Source organism: Pan troglodytes, chromosome 15, assembly GCF_028858775.2.
Source record: "Pan troglodytes isolate AG18354 chromosome 15, NHGRI_mPanTro3-v2.0_pri, whole genome shotgun sequence".
NCBI lineage: Eukaryota > Metazoa > Chordata > Mammalia > Primates > Hominidae > Pan > Pan troglodytes.
Window position 1 is genome coordinate 56464744 of NC_072413.2, and position 19654 is coordinate 56484397.

At 36.1% G+C, this 19654-nt stretch overlaps 1 protein-coding gene across 50 annotated transcripts in view; it reads left to right on the forward strand.

Moving 5' to 3' along the window:
• KIAA0586 overlaps positions 1-19654 on the forward strand; it is a 119568-nt gene that overhangs the window by 47334 nt on the left and 52580 nt on the right. For 47 of the 50 annotated variants that reach the window (XR_010151127.1, XR_010151128.1, XR_010151130.1 and 44 more), the window contains 7 exons: positions 2161-2279; positions 7532-7731; positions 12030-12189; positions 12909-13131; positions 13642-13895; positions 15190-15266; positions 17164-17295. Coding sequence is in view for 42 of the 50 variants with exons in the window: in XM_063793433.1 (XP_063649503.1) it covers positions 2161-2279; positions 7532-7731; positions 12030-12189; positions 12909-13131; positions 13642-13895; positions 15190-15266; positions 17164-17295 (1165 nt within the window). In the remaining 8 variants the exon portion in view is untranslated. The remainder of the gene's footprint in view (positions 1-2160; positions 2280-7531; positions 7732-12029; positions 12190-12908; positions 13132-13641; positions 13896-15189; positions 15267-17163; positions 17296-19654) is intronic. The other 3 variants (XM_063793450.1, XM_024348740.3, XM_063793466.1) reach the window with 1 other exon arrangement.

Here is a 19654-nt window from a genome sequence, read left to right on the forward strand (position 1 = left end):
TGGAGGTTATTGTTTTTGTCCTTGAATATTTGTACTCAATCTGTCTACTCTGGCAAAGCAGACTATTAGGAAGCCTTAAAAATGTACATGTTCTTTAATCCAGTGATTCATTTCCAGAAACTTATCCTAAAGAAGTAATTATGGTTTGCTGCTAGGCCAGGGCCACGAACCAGTACCGGTCTGTGGCCTGTTAGGAACCAGGGAACTAAGCTGCACAACAGGAGGTGAGCAGCGGGTGAGTGAGCATTACTGCCTGAGCTCCACCTCCTGTCAGATCAGCTGTGGCATTAGATTTCATAGAAGCACAAACCCTATTGTAAACTGTGCATGTGAGGGATCTAGGTTGCACGCTCCCTATGAGAATCTAATGCCTGATGATCTGAGGTGAAACAGTTTCCTCCCGAATCTATCCCCCCACCCCCTACCCCACCACCCCTGCCCTGGTCTGTAGAAAAATTGTCTACCACAAAACCAATCCCTGATGCCAAAAAGGTTGGGACTGCTATACTAGGCCATATAATACCTAGCACTACAAAGAGGGCACTGTTCTAGGTTTGTTACATACTGATAACAACAAGCTGTAATATGTTATTATTGTTACATATTACAATAACAATTGTAACTTGTTACATATGAATATGAAATGAATGCTATTATTTGTATTTTTACTTGTAAGAAACCTTAAGGAAGTTATGGAATAAGTGAAATGGCTGAATATTAATATAGTCATGAAAATTAGGTTTAGAAGAAATTTAATGATATAAAAAGATATTAATAATGTACTGGCATATAAACAAAGCAGGATACTAACAATGTAACCCCAGTTTACAAGATCTTACTCAAAAGTAAGTAGGCAGCTAGCACAGTGGCTCACGCCTGTAATCCCAGCACTTTGAGAGGCCAAGGTGAGTGGATCACCTGAGGTCAGGAGTTCGAGACCAGCCTGACCAACATGATGAAACCCCGTCACTACTGAAAAAAAAAATACAAAAATTAGGTGCGATGGTGCACACCTGTGGTCCCAGCCACTCGGGAGACTGAGACAGGAGAATCGCTTGAACCTGGGAGGTGGATGTTGCAGTGAGCTGAGACTGTGCCACTGCACTCCAGACTGGGCGAAAGAGTGAGATTCTGTCTCAAAACAAAACAAAACAAAAAACTGTGCATAAAACAAAGTTTGAAAAAGCATATATACCAAATTAACTGCGTTTATTGCTGAACCTAGGATTATAGGTGAGCTTTATCAATTTTTTAAACTCTTACATTTTTTTCTAAATTTTCTACAATGAACACCTATTATATAATAATTTTTAAGAAGTCTATTAACTGCACTAAAGAAATGTTCTAGAAGTCTCCTGTTCCCCTTTCCCTTCCTGAAGATGACTTTGGAAATAAATTTTTTCTTTACATTTTAAGAGGAAAACTACCTATAATACAGCCTATATGTGTATTACCTTGAAGAAAGGGCAGCTGGACATCTTTTCTAGCTCTGATCTTATATGGTTTTTATGTGTGCACTCAGAGTGGAAATGAAACAGTTTAGGTACATGATATGCCAGATAGTCATTGGCCAAAGTCTTATTTTGAGTTTAGGAGTTCTTTTAAGCTTTTCATTAGACTGATCTGAAAGATTTTAATTTGATTTCATAAACTATCTCCCACAAGGAGATTCTGTTTAGTGTGTTTTATCTTCTTCAGAGGTACTTTTTTTTTTTTTTTTTTTGAGACAGGGTCTCACTCTATTGCCCAGGCTGTAGTGCAGTGGTGTGATCACAGCTCACTGCAGCCTCAACCTCCTGGGCTCAAGCCATCCTCCCACCTCAGACTCTTGAGTAGCTGGGACTACAAGCACGTACCACCTAATTTTTGTATTTTTTGTAGAGACAGTGTTTTGCCCTGTTTGCCAGAATGGTCTTGAACTCCTGAGCTCAAGCAGTCTGCCCAACGTGGCCTCCCAAAGTGTTGAGATTACAGATGTACCATGATGCCCAGCCCATTTTATTTTTTTTCTTCTAGATTTAACTTTCAGAATGACTGCTTTCATACCAGCATGTTTGTGGCATTGGTAAAGGTTATTTTTAGGGGTGGTATGTCTAACATTTTTTACATTTCAATCAAATTGAGGAATCTTAACTTTTATCTGCCCCACCATCCTCTCAGGGTAGAGCAAGAAATAATGTCAAGAATTATCTCTGGGCTCTTTCCAGTCCAGCAACAGATTGCACCTAATATCAGTGTTTCAGTCAGTGAGACAAGTGAACCACTGACTTCTGACTTTGGTAAGTGAAATGGAATTTTTTTTTTTGTTTTTATTAAAAGACAAAAGCTTTAGTTCATCGTGGATTTATATATTCCAGAGGTCAAGTAAATTCTCCAGTAACAAAAGGTAAGCTCTTCTAACCTTACTTCCTAGTACTTCTTTGGTGATGGTTAGTTCTCTCTCACCCTCTTATTTCATATTGCAGCTTTCAGATTATTAAACCACTCTTCATACCTCCCACCCCAAATCTCTTTGTTATCCCCATAGTACTTTGTACATATTTTTCTTATAGTAATTATCAGATTATATTAAGGTTGGTTTCCATATCTATCTCACTCTTTATACTATAAATTACTCAGGATTTAAGGATGTTTCTCCTTTTGTGCCTAGTCCTTGCCTGATACCCAACAAGAGTTTAAGTATTCATTGAATGGTTAAAATGAGCCTCTTTCTTTATGGAGCCTATGCCCTTCTCTTCTCCATTTTTTTCTTTTCTTCCTCTTCTTTTTCTCCTTCCCCCTTTTCCTTTTCTACTCCCGCTTCTCTTCCCCATTTTTTTTCTTCCTCTTCTTTTTCTCTTTTCCCCTTTCGCTCTTCTCCCCATTCTCTTCCCCATTTTTTCCTTCTCTTCCTCTTCCTCCTGTTTTTCTTCCTTTCCACCTCCTCCTTGTTTTTTTGAGGTAAGTTTACTTGCCATAAAAGTCACCACTTCTAAGTGTACAGTTTGACAAGTTTTTTTGTTTGTTTGTTTGTTTGTTTGTTTGTTTTAATTAGAGCCAGGGTCTCCCTCTGTCATCTAGGCTAGAGGCTGGACTGCAGCGACATGATCATAACTCACTGTAACCTCTAACTCCCGGGCTCAAGCAGCTCTCCTGCCTCAGCCTCCCAAGTAGTTAGGACCATAGGTGTGCACCACCATGCCCAGCTAAAAATCATTTTGGGTCCAGGCACACAGTGGCTCACGCCTGTAATCGCAGCACTTTGGGAGGCCAAGGAGGGCAGATCACCTGAGGTGAGGAGTTTGAGATCATCCTGGCCAACATAGTGAAACCCCGTCTCTATGAAAAATATAAAAATTAGCTGGGTATGGTGACACACACTTGTAATTCCAGCTACTCCGGAGGCTGAGACAGGAGAATTGCTTGAACCCAGGAGGCGGAGGTTGCAGTGAGCCAAGATCACGTCACTGCACTCCAGCCTGGGCAATAGAGCGAGACTCTGTTTCAATCAATCAATCAATCAATCAGTCAATCAATTTTGTAGAGATGGGGTCTTGCTATATTGCCCAGGCTAATCTCAAACTCCTGGCCTCAAGTGATCCTCCTCCCTCAGCCTCCCAAAGCACTGGGATTACAGGAGTGAGTCACCGCACCTGGCCCAGTTTGGCAAGTTCACACAGCTATATATTAGCCACATAATCATGAGACAGAAAAACATTTCTGTCTTCTCCAAAAGCTTCCTTATGCCATTTTGCAGTCAATTCCTAAACCTCACTCATGCCCACTGGCCCCTAACAACACTGATCTGCTTTCTATTACTGTATTTTTACCTTTTCTAGAATTTCATACATATGTAATCATGCAATATGTAGCCCGTTGTTGGCTGGCTTCTTTTATTAGCATAATATTTTGACAATCATGCTATTGCATGTAGTAATAGTATAATGTATAGATATACCATAATTTGTCAATCCATTTACCAGTTGATGGACATTCATAGTCTTTCAGTTTTTGGCTATTATGAATAAAGCTGCTATGAACATTTGTAAGCAAATCTTTGTGTAGAAACCTTTTAATTTTGGTTGGTCATATGATAAGTAAATGTTTAACTTTATAAGAAACTGCTAAACATTTCCAAAAGTGGGTGTACTATTTTGCATTCCACCCAGCAGTGTATGTGACTTTAGTTGCTCCACATCCTCCCCAACACTTGGTGTTGTCAGTGTTTATAATTCTAGCCATTTCTGAACATATGTGGAGGTATTTCCCTAACTATACTAATACCTGAGTAGTATAATTATTAATGATGTACAACTTTTTAATGTGTTTATTTGCCATCTGTATATTTACTTTGGTGAAATCTTTTTAAATCATTTGACCATTTTTAAGTTCGAGTCGTGTCTTCATATTACTGAGTATGAAGTTTTTTATCTATTCTGGATATAAGTGCTTTATTGGATATATGTTTTGTAAATATTTTCTTCTACTTTGTGTTTTGCCTTTTTGTTTTCTCAGCATTATTTTTTGAAGACAAAAAGATTGATTTTGAAGAAGTCTAATTTATCAGGTTTTTTCTAGTAGTTTGTAGGGATTTTTGCATGCTGCTTTTAAAAAAATCTTTGCTAACCCAAGATCATTAAAATAGTTTCCTATGTTTTCTTCTAGAAGATGTATGGTTTTAGATGACACATTTAGGTCTATAGTATATTTTGAGTTAAGTTTTATGGTGTGAAGTAAGGATCAAGTTCTTTTTTGTTTGGGGTTTTTTGGCATATGGGTATCCAGCTGTTCTAATACCATTTGTTGAAAAGATTATCATTATTCCATTGAACTACCTTAACATCTTGGTTGAAAATCAATTGGTTATATATGTGTGCATCTTGTTTTTGGACTTTGTATCCTGTCCCATTCACCTGTAAGTTATACTAATACCATACTTCTTGATTACTGTAATTTAATAGTAAGACTTGAAATTAGATAGTGAAAGTTTTTCTAACTTTGTTCTTTTTTTTCTTTTTTATTCCTGTTTATCATTATCTCTACTTTTTTTCTTCTTTCCAGCCTCAGGATAAGCTATTCTTTCTCCCTCATAGACTATCCTTTAACAGCCCGAATCCTAGACTTCAGAGTCTATATTCACCACTTTAATTTCTCATTACCTACTTCCTCTTTGGTCCTTATGGGCTGGCCTTCTTTTGCCCTCCCCCTCAAGAAACTCCTTTCTCACAGCATTTGCTTGTCAAAAATGCTTCCCTTTTTCAAATCCTTGTTTTACTGTATGGCTCAAGCATAGGCACTATTGACCATCTCTGATTCTTAAACTCTTCTCCTGGTGTTGGCTGCTTAGACTTCATTCTGTTAATTCTTCCTCTTTTTAAAAAAAAAAAAACTTCAAGACCTTCATTTTCTCATTTTATTTTCTGCTACTTGAATAAAATTATTTCCCTAATTCCCATGCTTTGTCCTCTTTTCTGTTTTTTTCCAGTTTCCTCCTGACATTAGTTATCCTGTGTCAGTTGATGAACCCTAAGCCATGTATTTGGGCCGACAACTTGCAGTTCTGCTGGTTGATGAATATTGTGCTTGATGCTCCCCTGGCATCTCATCTTTAGTATGTCTAAAATGCTTCTCATTTTTGAGATCACAGTTCTCCCAGCACCCAATCTCTAAAGCCTTGGAGTTATTATTTGTTCTATTTTCTTTGCTTTGCTCTTCTTCATTCCCCACTCAGCCATACCCTATATCCCAGCTTCATAGAGTTTATTGTTGCATTTGGCTAATTTGTCCTATTTAGCATAGCTCACATGCCTCCTTCTGTTGTTACTATCCCAGTTTTCTCTCATCATCTCATCTTTGAAGGGAGGACAAAAATGAACAACAAATTTATGAGAAAATTTTTTTCTTGGTGAAAATCTGACAATTTACAAATTGGGTATTTAGATCCTATTTTCTTCCCTGTAAAAGATTTGTGTTTGCTTTTGTTTTGCCAGTGTCTGGGTGGGGATTTGGGACCTTATAAAAACGATGTTCTGATTTTGGGCCATGCTCAAAGAATGAATTATGGAAACTAAAAAGGAGATGTATCAACATATATTGTTGAATATGAATGTGGGATTGGGATAGTCTCTGCTATGGTAACTCAAGAGCAAATTGCTGTTACTTACCCCATCAACAAGTGATCCCACTAGACTTCTACCCACTTTTTAGGGAATTCTGGATATTGTTACTATAGTTGTGTTACTTAAGCAGTACTCTTTGGTGAGGTCACATCTCCATCAGGTTGTACAAATGAGTATCCACTTATTTTCCACATGGAGCTTTATAAATATCACTACTTTAAGTCAAGTAAAGTCTCTCCAGGAGATTTTACTTAATTTGATGTACATTCATGTAAGTGAGAAGTACAACCCATTCAGATATTAATATACCTATGGGACATCTGATAACAAGCACCTCAACTGCAGTAGATGTTAATAACTGATGTATCTGAAACTAGAAGGAAGGGAGGTTTGCCTTTATATTTAGTGCATTCTTTTGTTGTAGTCAAGATCTATCACAGAGTTTCCTGTTGTTATACTCTTGGAAATGTGAGTTGTATTCAGATGAGGGCATTTAATGTGCCCATTTTTATCACTAAATTCTGTAGTAGTAGAGAAGAGGCCATCTGAGTAAATTTTCATCTCCCTTTTTTTTATTTACAGAGAATATTTGTTATGTAAGTTGTCCTCTTAGTCTTTTTCATAATAAGTAGATATGTTTGTATTTTCATTTTTATTCCTCTTTCCACCCTCCCCCACCCACCCCCATACACGTATATTGGCATCTCTAAACTTTGTTTTGTGTTTTTTTTTTTTTTTTTTTTGACAGAGTCTCACTCTGTTGCCCAGGCTGGAGTGCAGTGGTGCGATCTCAGCTCACTGCAAGCTCCACCTCCCGGGTTCACGCCATCCTCCTGCCTCAGCCTCCCGAGTAGCTGGGACTACAGGCGCTCGCCACCACACCTGGCTAATTTTTATATTTTTAGTAGAGACGGGGTTTCACCATGTTAGCCAGGATGGTCTCAATCTCCTGACCTCATGATCCACCAGCCTTGGCCTCCCAAAGTGCTGGGATTACAGGCGTGAGCCACCGTGCCCGGCCGGCATCTCTGAACTTTTAAGAATGAAAGTTTGGCCCAGGCGCGGTGGCTGTCGCCCGTAATACCAGCACTTTGGGAGGCTGAGGCAGGTGTATCACCTGATGTCAGGAGTTCAAGACCAGCCTGGCCAACATGGTGAAACCCCATCTCTACTAAAAATACAAAAATTAGCCAGGCATGGTGACGCGTGCCTGTAGTCCCAGCTATTCAGGAGGCTAAGGCAGGAGAATCGCTTGAATCTGGGAGGTGGCAGTTGCAGTGAGCCAAGATCACATCATTGCACTCCAGCCTGGGTGACAGAGTGACACTATGTCTCAAGAAAAAAAATAATAATAATAATGAAAGTTTGAATTGCAAGCATATTTCTTGCCCACTTATTCTGATTTTTTTTTTTTTTTTTTTTTTTACTTTTAGTGGAAGGAACAAGCAGTGGCGCCCTCCAGCTTTTTGTTGATGCTGGTGTTCCTGTGAACTCAAATGTGATTAAACATTTTGTTAACGAAGCTCTTGCTGAGACCATTGCTGTCATGCTGGGTGACAGAGAAGCAAAGAAGCAAGGTCCTGTTGCTACAGGTGTTTCTGGGGATGCTTCAACAAATGAAACATATTTGCCGGTATGGGGAATTTTTGAGACATTTATTGAAGAATAGTAAAATAAATGAATCTTAAGCTGCATACCGTAAGATCATGGTTTGTGGTAGAAGTATTATTATCATTTTTAGAGACATGGTCTTTATTTATTGCCCTGGCTGGTCTTGAATTTCTGGGCTTAAGTGATCCTCCTGCCTCAGCCTCCTGAGTAGCTGGGATTACAGGCACCAGCCACCATGCCCAGCTTGTGGTAGAATTTTATTCCTTGTTGCTATGATTAAAGTAACGTTTCCCCCAGCATTTTATTTTAAAAACTTTTAAATCTATAGAATAGTTGAAAGTATGATACAATGAACATCTGTACACCCTTTACCTATACAGTTGTCCATTGGTGTGCGTGGAGAATTGGCCAATCCTTGCATACTCGACTCTCACAGTTGGCCCTGTAAAACCAAAGAATATGAAAAGTCAGCCCTCTATATATATGGATTTCTTATCTCATGAATACTGTTCTTGATCCACATTTGGTTGAAAAAACCAAATTTGTATGATTGGCCTCTTGCGGTTCAAACCTATGTTTTTATTTAGTTATTTATTCAAGGGTCATTCATATTTATTGATTGATAATATTTTGGCACATTTATAAAAATCTGTCTTTATATCTGCTATATATTATATATCCTTTAAAAACCATTTGAAAGTTACAGACATCATGACACTTTACCTCAGAAGCATCAGCAGTATCTCCACAGAACAAGTTGCTTTCTTACATAACCAGAATACCATTATCACACCCCCCCAAATTTAACATTGGCATGTTAATAATATAGAATATAGAGACCATATTTAGATTTCCTTAATTGTTTCAAAAGTATCCTTTACAGTTTTTTTTTTAATCAAGATATAGCCAAGGATCATACATTGCTTTGCGTTATTATATGAACTGATATTTTTAATCTTTAAAAGAAAATGCATGTCAGGAACTTTTATTGCTTGTTTAATCAACCTTACTTGTGTTAAAAAGAATTTATAATCTATTATAGCAATATGAAATTATACAAAGCCAAAATTTACTCTGTATTACCAGCTGTTTAAAACTATAGTTACTTCTGATCCTATAGATCACAAGGACATCATTTTATATACATGAAACATTTAAACATCATTTGATGTATAAAGTTATATACTGTATTTTACTTTTGTAGAGATTGTTGTGGTATAATGTGATTAGTGTGCCAAAGATTTGATCTGTAGTTTTGATCTGTGCTTTATTAGCTCATTGGGAATATATGCAGTACAGATGTGGTCAGGGTTATGGTTTTTTCTATGCCAATTACTTTGGTTTGCTTTCTGCCTATATATATTGCATATATTTTCATGAGGGTGATTGGATGAGAAAATGTGGGAAAACCATTGTAAAGAGCTTGGATTTGGGGGTTGGTAAAAGTTGAATTTGAATTCCAAGCTCCACTACTTTAGTTTTATGTCTATAATAAAGATAGAATACTTAGTTTAAATGACCATGGCTTTGCTGAAATCTACTTCCTAAATATGTAGTAGGGCAAGCACTACTCCCAGCCTGCAACTTGTCATTCTTTATCTTCAGAAGTGTCATGGCTTTTCTTGGCCTTTTAATCTCTCACATATATTTTAAAGTTAGTTCTTAAGTTCCATAAAAAATATTGTTGAGATTTCAGTGGGAATTAAACCAATTTTGACTGGTTTCATTTAAGAAGGATTGACATCTTTATGGTACTGTGTTCTCTTTGCCAAAGTTTTGTGGAAGATTAAGTGAGATGATATATGGACAGAGCTTAATCTAGTGCCTAGAACTTGGTAAATAAACACTCAGTTACTAATAGTTTATCATTTTTATTATCCATTACCAATACTAGAAGAATACCTTCAGATCCTTTCATCATGATGAGTTATATATATTAAATATAGCGTTATATTTGAAAACAACACTTCTGTGCTATATGTTTATGCAGTCAAGAAGAAAAAAAGACATAGTGTACTTCTTTCATTTTAAAATGAAGACTAAGAGTACATTAATTATTAAGCAATGCTATAGAAATTCTAATATGCTTCATGGTTTTAAACTGCATCTTAATTTGCAACCCATAATACAGAATAAAGGGTAATCACCTTATATAAAGACTTTAGAATGAAGAAAAAGTCAAATTTTATATATATATATATATATATATATATTTTTTTTTTTTTTTTTTTTTTTTTTTTTTTTGAGACGGAGTTTTGCTCATGTCGCACAGGCTGGAGTGCAGTGGCGTGATCTCGGCTCCCTGCAACCTCTGCCTCCCAGGTTCAAATGATTCTCCTGCCTCAGCCTCCTAAGTAGCTGGGATTACAGGCGCCCGCCACCACGCCCAGCTAATTTTTGCATTTTTAGTAGAAACGGGGTTTCACCCTGTTGGCCAGGCTGGTCTCGAACTCCTGACCTCGTGATCTGCCCATCTCAGCCTCCCAAAGTGCTGGAATTACAGGCGTGAGCCACCACACCTGGCCCAAATAATATATCTTTAAAATGGTCAGAGGACAGACAGTTCATATCCATAGAAGAAATACAGATCACCCATGTACATATTAAAAGATGAAGATGATCAACCTCATAGATAATAAGAAAAAAAGTTATTGAAATTGCATTTTGACTGATCAGATCGGCAAAACTCTAAAAGTTTGATAAATCTGGGGGAAATTGTCATTTTCCTACCTTCTGGTGGTAGTATAATATAGTAAAATCTTGTAGTAGGAAATCTGGCAATATCTATTCAAATTAAAAACATAATTAGTCCTTTAATAGAGCAGTCCCACTTCTGGGAACTTATTCCATAGATATATCCATATATCATACATATGAAATGACTGAAGTCAAGATTATTTGATAACTCTGAGGAAGAGCTCTAGGTAGAAAGGACAAGAGTAGGAGAGAGACTTAATTTTCACTATCCTTTTGTACCTTTTGAATTTTGAACCATTTGAATGATTACCTATTCAACAAATTAATATTAAATTGTTACATTTTTCCTTCTCCAGTACTTTCCATCTCCCTGCTGTCTTCATCTCTCCCTAACTCCCAATTCTTCTTATCCTTCCATTACTTTTTATATACTCAGTTTGTGTGTGTGTGCAAAAAGGCTGATTTTTTGGTATGTTGTCAATCACTTAAAATGCTTCCTTTCTGTTTTATGCCTTTCCTTCATGTCTGTAATTGGGTTTGATCATCAGCTTTATCTATTTAATCTTTCAGTCTTCTTTATTTTTAAAATTTCAGCTTTTATTTAGGTATAGGGGGTACATGTGTGGGATTGTTATATGGATATACTGGACCCAGGTAGTGAGTGTAGTACCCAAAAGTAGTTTTTCAACTCATTCCCCCTTCTTCCCTCCTGCCCCCCCCCCGCCATCATAGTCCACAGTGTCTGTTTTTCTCATGTTTATGTCTATGTGTGCTCAATGTTTAGCTCTCACTTGTAAGTGAGAACATGTGGTATTTGTTTTTTTCTTCCTCTGTTTGTTTGTTCAGAATTATGGCCTCCAGCTCCGTCCATGTTGCTGCAAATGACATGATTTTTGTTCTTTTTTATGGCTGCGTAGTATTCCATGGTTTATGTGTACCACATTTTCTTTATTCAGTCCACCATTGATGGGCACCTAGGTTGACTCCATGTCTTTGCTGTTGTGAATAGTGTGGCAATGAACATATGAGTGCATGTATCTTTTTGGTATAACGATCCTTAGGGTATATACCCAGTAATGGTCTCAAAAGAAGACATACAAGCAGTCAACAAACATATGAAAAAATGCTCATCATCACTAATCATCAGAAAAATGCAAATTAAAACCACAGTGAGATACCATTTCAGTCAGAATGGCTATTATTAAAAAGTAAAAAAAAAGCAGATTGCCATAAATATATATACTTGCTATGTACCCACAAAAATTAAAAATAAAAATTTTAAAAACAAACAACAACAAAATACAAACCCACAGATGCTAGTGAGGCTGCAGAGAAAACAGAACACTTATACACTGTTGGTAGGAATGTAAATTACTTCTTCTCTATTTTAAAAGAGGGTGCCTTAGAATTCTGTGGGGACCACTTCAGAGGCAGAGTTATTTCAATTGCCTGAGACTTGCTGCAGGCCAATCGTAGACTAACAGGTAGAGGTTCAAGAGGTAGGGTACTTAACCCCGCCATCAATTTAAATTATATATAGTCTATGAATGAGTTCATATTATTTTCAAATTACTTTTATTTGGGTGATTATAAACACAGTTTATCTTGTTTTATTTATTTTAGGCAAGATTGTGCACCCCACTGGCTACCCCACAGCCTACGCCTCCTCGCTCACCTTCATCACCTACTAAGGAGTGTGTTTTGGTAAAGACTCCAGATTCTTCTCCCTGTGATTCGGATCATGATATGGCTTTTCCTGTGACAGAAATATGTGCTGAAAAAGGTAGAAACTTTATTTCTATAACTCGGTTTTAATTTTAGCAACTATTAAATTTCATGATTTGTATATGTACTTGTTGCTTACTAGGTTTTAGTAAATCATTTTTTCTCACAAGGAAATTTAGGAATTGATTGCGACTTCTTAAAGTCTATAATTGAGGCCAGGCAGGCATGGTGGCTCACGCCTGTAATCCCAGCACTTTGGGAGGCTGAGGCGGGTGAATCACGAGGTCAGGAGTTTGAGACCAGCCTGACCAACATGGTGAAACCCCTCTCTACTAAAAGTACAAAAATTAGCCAGGTGTGTTGGCACGTGCCTGTAATCCCAGCTACTCAGGAGGCTGAGGTAGAAGAATTGCTTGAACCTGGGAGGCAGAGGTTGCAGTGAGCCGAGATCGCACCATTGCACTCCACCCTGGGCAAGGGAGTGAGACTCCGTCTCACAAAAAAAAAAAAGTATACAATTGAATAGATGCTTAGACTACTTTAAGTATATGGTGGTATTAACAATGATGTCTTCTCAAGGTATTTTTTAACACTTTACTAAATTTAGGAATTATCACATTAATGGCTACCACCATTGTCATTATTATTATTAATTATAATTGCCATTATTTGTGTGCTAAAATGGTAAGGGATATCTGAAGCAATGTATCATGCCATCCTATGGAGTTCTTTACTGACTACTATCTTTTTCTGTCCTTTTAAAAAAAAAATCTTCAGGAGATGATATGCCTGCCATCATGCTTGTTAATACTCCAACAGTTACCCCTACTACTACACCTCCTCCAGCGGCGGCAGTTTTTACCCCAACTTTGTCAGATATTTCCATTGATAAATTGAAGGTATCAAGCCCAGAGCTTCCCAAGCCATGGCGTGATGGAGACCTGCCACTGGAAGAAGAGAACCCTAACTCACCTCAAGAAGAACTTCATCCAAGAGCTATGTAAATGAGAACATACTCACTAGTAACTGTACATTTCAACTTATGTTTGACTTATGTGATCCATTGAAAACATAGAAATATTATACAAAGCTTTATAAACCACAGACTACCTTATACTTTGAAAGAAAGAACTTTCATAAATGTTGAGTTTTGAAAAATTATCAAATTATACCTTCACCTTTTTTTTAAAAGGTTTGAAACAGCTAGAAATAAAGGTATCTATTATATTGTTAATAAAATAGAAAACAATTTCTCCCTATTGTGGATCATTATTTACTATGATCAGTTAACTTTTATATTATTTTATATCTCTGTATATGGAAGAGCTTTCAAGATGGCCTATGATTAAAGCATGAAAACAACTTTTTAAAATCTTGTTAATTATAGTAGTGCAGATTTAAAAAAATATTTTGCTAAAGGAGACATAGTCTTCGAGTCTGTTTTTTATATCAAAATGAATACAGGCCTTCAGTGACCTAACAAGCTCCAAATATGTCTTTATTTTCTTAGTGTAATGTCTGTGGCTAAGGATGAAGAACCAGAGAGTATGGATTTCCCTGCTCAGCCTCCACCTCCAGAGCCAGTTCCCTTTATGCCATTTCCTGCCGGCACCAAGGCCCCTTCCCCCTCACAGATGCCAGGTTCTGATTCATCAACACTGGAGAGCACATTGAGTGTTACTGTCACTGAAACTGAAACTTTAGATAAACCCATCTCTGAAGGAGAGATTTTATTTAGCTGTGGTCAAAAATTGGCCCCCAAGAGTAAGTTAATTTGTATTAGTTGATTTCACTTGTTAGATTATGGTAATTCCCTAAGTAATACTTTTCTATTTAAAGTGTTTTTACTTAACTTTCAAGATTTAACATGGTATAGTAGAAAGAATAGGGGACTCAATGCAATTTAGTTAACTTTTCTGGGTCTTAACTTCAGAAAGTAAAATCTTCCTCATAATCCCACCCTCCAGAAATAATATCACTATTAATGGTTTGGGGTAGGCCTTTCCAGTCTTTTTTGTCTATGCATATATAGACACATAAATACATATGTATGTGGATGTATGTTTACCTTTAAAAATAGGATCTTACTATGCATATTGTTTTGAAACCTGAATTTTTTTTTTTTTTTTTTTTTTGAGACAGGTTCTCACTGTCATGCAAGCTAGAGTGAGGTGGCATGATCATGGTTCACTGCAGCCTCAACTTCCTGGGCTCAAGTGATACTCCCACCTCAGCCTTCTGAGTAACTGGGACTACAGGCATGTGCCACCACGCCCGGCTAACTTTTATATTTTTTGTAGAGATGAAGTTTCACCATTTTGCCCAGGTTGGTCTCAGACTTCTGAGCTCAAGTGATCCACCCGTCTTGGCCTCCCAAAGGGCTGGGATTGTAGGCCTGAACCACCTCACCCAGCCTGAAACCTGAATTTTTTTTTTTTACCAAATAATATATTGTGGATATCTTTTAATATAACTCCATATTTTTCTTATTTTTATTTTATGGCTGTGTAGTCTGTTTAATCCCTTAATAGAGGGCATTTAGATTGTTTTCAATGCTTTCAGTCTATACACAACTTTCTAATTACCATCCTTTCATGTATATATGTCTTTGTGCACTTATCTGGTCTCTTCCTTAGAATACATGCCTAAAAGCGAAATTGCTGAGTCTACTTTAAAGATGCATCACCAACATGCTTTCTAGAAAGGATTCTTTTTTCTTTGCTCTAAGTTCTAGAAAGGATTTTTAGCTCTTAATCAGTTTTAATTATATCAACAGTATATGAGAATACCCGTTTCTCAATTTCATAACTACAATTGATATTTATAGTTTTTAATTTCTAACAAACTGGTAGGTTAAACAAAATTCTCATCTTTGTTATAAATTGTACTTCAAAAAAACTGGTAAGATTGAGTAGTTTGTGAATTACTTGTTTATAAACTTTGCCAGTATTTCCATTGCAGTATAATTTTGAATCTAATATGCTATGGCTTTATGGTCAGATTATTTACTAAGTTTGTGTTTCTTTTTTTTTCTAAACTTTTATATTTTAATTTCTAGTTTTAGAAGATATAGGACTGTACCTGACAAACCTTAATGATAGCTTATCCAGCACTCTGCATGATGCCGTTGAAATGGTAAGTAACGATTGACTCCAACACTGAATTCTGACAGGAAGAATATCTGTATGAATTGGTTGCCATTGATCAGGTTTTTCCTCAATTTTTTGAGTTATAGGCACAAAATTTAGTAAAATAACCATGAAATAATTTAGGGTTTCTTGCACATTTCATTATGTAATCTTATAATTGTGAGAATGAAAAAAAGTTATTATTAACCCTCGTGGCTCTAGTAGTAAAAAAATATACATTTAATGTAATTAGGTAATGAAATCTAGCTGATTGCAAATTGTTACCTCTGTATGTTGTCTTTACAATATTTAAGCAGGATCTTACCTATTTAAACCAACTCTCTTGTAATACATTTGTTATTTTTCCCTAACCATGATTATAATTCTTTGTGCTAATAAATATTTAAACTTAATGGCTTAAAAAGAAAAATGAGGTCCAGGGATGTTAACCCTTTCTAGTTTTTATCTAGCTCTGTAGAAGCAAAAGTTGGTATTTAAAACTATCACATTATATATAAATATATAGAAGTGATAGTAAGAATTTTCTTTTGAAAAAACTGTTAAGGAATAGAAATCTTTACTTTTTATATATTTTTAAACAACCTAAGCAAGGGAAGGTAATTGTACTCAACTATCATCTATGTTTATTCACATCTTTTTAAAGCATTGTTGCTGTTTTTTTATTTCACATAGGCCTATGAAAATACTTCATTAAGAAGTTTTTTGATAAGATTTTAATGAAACAATTTTTAAACAGTAATTATTTATTGCAAGTAATTGGTTGAGCTAATTGTGAAGAGAGCATAGCAATCACTTTTATGAAATAATATGGGAAGAAGGCATAAATGAGATATCTTTATTTTCAGAGAAGCATTACTAACATTTGGCCTATTAGTGTACAATTATAGCATTTTTCTCCTCTCTTTGAACTTTTTCAAGTGGCAAAGCATGTTTAAATTTATTTAAAGTAAATAGCTAAACCGAACCAAGACTAAATTATAACTTGTTTCTCTTTTTCTACATTTGAAACTAAATTCTAATGTTGATATTTTTACTATGCCTAAATCACATATGCTACAAATTCATAATAAAGTCAAATACAATAGTACAATCTGGCAAAACCCCAAATAACTTGAAATCATGTGCCAGTGGGCATTTATCTATACATAGCTAGGGGATAGGGACTTATAATCTGGAGTTAATAAACTTTATTTCATGAAAAATAAATACAAATACTTTCAATGAATTTAAAGTCATGTTAATATCTGTATTTACAAGATAATCTACTTTGTTGGACTCTGAGGCCCACACTGTTCCTCATTGTTGGGATGGGCCTATTTTGAGGCATGAGGAAGCCTATACAGGGTGCTCCAGTGAGGGTCTTCAATACCAATGCCCTCGCCAAGTAAGCCAGATGTCAGCCCAAAGGCAAAGGGACATTGAGGTCTATAGCTGCCATACCATACTTCTGCAGTTTTTCATTTTTGCTTGTGGTCCAAGTTGCAGCATTACAGTGCTTTGCCCCCATTGCCACACTGTGGCATTACTTTACTGCAGAAATATGAGGAGGAGGCTGTGACCCAAAAACAATGATATCATATAAAACATTTATGATTCATGGTAGCTCAACTGTGTGGGACAGACGGTTTGATTTTTATGTTTTTATAATCTCCAGTTTATGTTGTACCAAATTATACTGTGGTTTATATTTGAGGCAAAGATAGAGGGCTTTTATTATAGACAAATGGAAATGAGAACTAGATGAAAATAAAGAGTTCATCTCCTTTCCAAAAATGCTAATATCATCATTTCATGACTGATAAGTTTTTATTAATCTTAAATTGAGAAAAATGCAATTGTTCGAAATAATTTATTTTTATTAATTGTCTTTATGTTTCTTTTAGGAGGATGATCCTCCTAGTGAAGGGCAAGTGATTAGGATGTCCCATAAAAAATTTCATGCAGATGCAATTCTTTCTTTTGCTAAACAAAACCAGGAGTCAGCAGTTTCCCAGCAAGCAGTCTGTCATTCAGAGGTACTTTTTAACTTTAATGACTTTTTTTTTTTGGTTAGATCTAAATACAGGAAAAAATTAAAATATTCTTACTACTAATTAAAGCATGCTAGTATTTTGGTTTTTTCAAGGGTCAGTGTTATAGCAACTTTAACTTGGAATCATGGAACTGTAGAGTTTTATAACAGAAAGGAATTTAGACCATCTGTTCCAACCACCTTGTTCTACTGCTAAAAAAGCTGAAGCTTTGTGAGGATTCATTATGCAATTATTTATTAAGTATCCATTTTATGCCAGACACAACCTTGGAAAAGATACAAAGATAAGTAAGACATGACCCCTACCTTTAAGCAGCTTACAGTCATGTAGGAAGATAAGGGCTTACACAAGTAATTATTCAACAGTGCAATAACTAATCAAATAGCTGTATTTACAAGTACTATATGAACACACAGGAGAAAAGACTCTGCCTGAAGTTAGATGACACTTCATACACAATATTACATTGATGTCAGTCTTTAAAGATGGAGTAGGACTTTGCAGGCAGCAACGAAAGGGAAGGACATTTCAGAAGCAGAAATACCATTTGTTAAGGGATGACAGCCAAGAAATATTAAAGCATATTTGGAAAGTATTGAAAATCTCTGTGTGGCTAGAACTTTAGATGAAGAATCAGATACATCTGGAGAAGGAGATTGAACCAGATGATCATAAAGAACATTTTATTTAGGCCATGGTAAGGCTTGGGCACTGTGGAGCCCATGAAGGTTTTTGGACAAGGGAGTTGCCTTAGGAAGGAGTATGAAGCCATAAACAAATGAGGGAGACATGAGGGATCTGTCAGAACACCACTGGAGTAGTCCCAGCAAGAGAGAATGAGAACAAAGACAGTTACAGCAGAAATAGAGAGGAGAGAGATTTAAATTTAAGGGTATAGGATTGACAGTAATTGGTCATTGGTTGAGAGAGGTAAAGAAGCTTTTTTTTAAGGATAATCTTGAGGTTCCTACCTTAGGAGCTTGGATGGGTGATTATAGAGTTGTTGGCTTAGAAGTGCAGACAGAAGAGTGCCAGATTTTGTGGGGAAAGTAATGAGTTTGATATACACATTATATTTAAGGTGCTTAAGGAAATTCCAGGTAGAAATGTACAACATTGTCATTCAGACTGGTTAATGATGGAGCTGGGACTAGGATTCTTGATCTATAGTGCTGTTTCTATCATATCTGGTTGTCTTCGCATGAACAAATGTCAACTGGCTTTAGATGAGCTGGAGATCTGAAGACTATATAGGGCCCAAGGAGATGGTTGGTTTTATTTTCTGTTTTTATTTTTAAAACTTTAAATGATTAGGAAAGGTAGGAGAAGATATAAAATTTAGTAATGGAAAAAAATGAAGGCTTAACATATTCCTTCTGAATTTAAAATAATTAAATTTTCTGCAACTTTAGTTAGCAATAGATCATTTCACTGGAAAAATATTAGTTGTGATATCTGTGTTGCTAAATTCAAAAACATACTCTCATAGCTGCAGAAATTAAGATGATTAGTATCGAAACCAGTAAGCTGAGAGAGAGAAAGGAGGGAGAGGAGAGAGAGAAAGCGCATGTGCGGGTGGAAAGGAGAGAGAAAGAGGGAGAGGGAAGCAGGGAGAGAGAATGAGACAAGCAAATGGTACAAAAAGAGGTGGCAAATAGCAGAAGTGTCTGCATAAATTTATAAATTCCACTGACTAATCCTAGTTTTCTTTCTTTTTGGAAATCACTAATATCAATGTATTTATTCGTGCAATTGTATCAGACGTTTTTATCTTTTAGATGCTGGGAAATTTATCTTCATTCTTTCTTTCTCTTTTTTTTTTCTTCCTTTCATTTTTCCCCCCTCTCTCTAGAACTCTTATTTCCAGATATTGACACTTCTATTTCTGTTTTTCTTATCCCTTAAATTTTCTGTCTTTCTTTTCTTCTCCATTCTGGGAGAACTCCCCAATCTGATCTGCTAACTATTAATTTGTTCTCTGCTATACTGTTTATCCCGTTTATTGTGTTTTTCATACTTGACATTCTTGTTTTTTGTTGTTTTTTTTTTTTTTGCTTTGCATTTTAATATCTTTTCTTATCGCCTACTCTGTGTCTGTCTGTCTGATTAATATCATTCACTTTGTTGTCTGTTTTTTTTTTTCTTTTTTAAACTTATTGACTCCTCAGGTATCTGGTTCTTTTGACCTGTGAGTTCTTATTTCACTGATGGGATCAACTATTCTGTCTGAGAATTTGGGTAAGGATAAAACCATGGTCTGTTTCAGAGAGTTAAAGAAGAGGGGAGGAGAGAGCCCTAGGGAGGAGAGCCTTAGGCAGCACAGAACCACCCTTGGTCACTG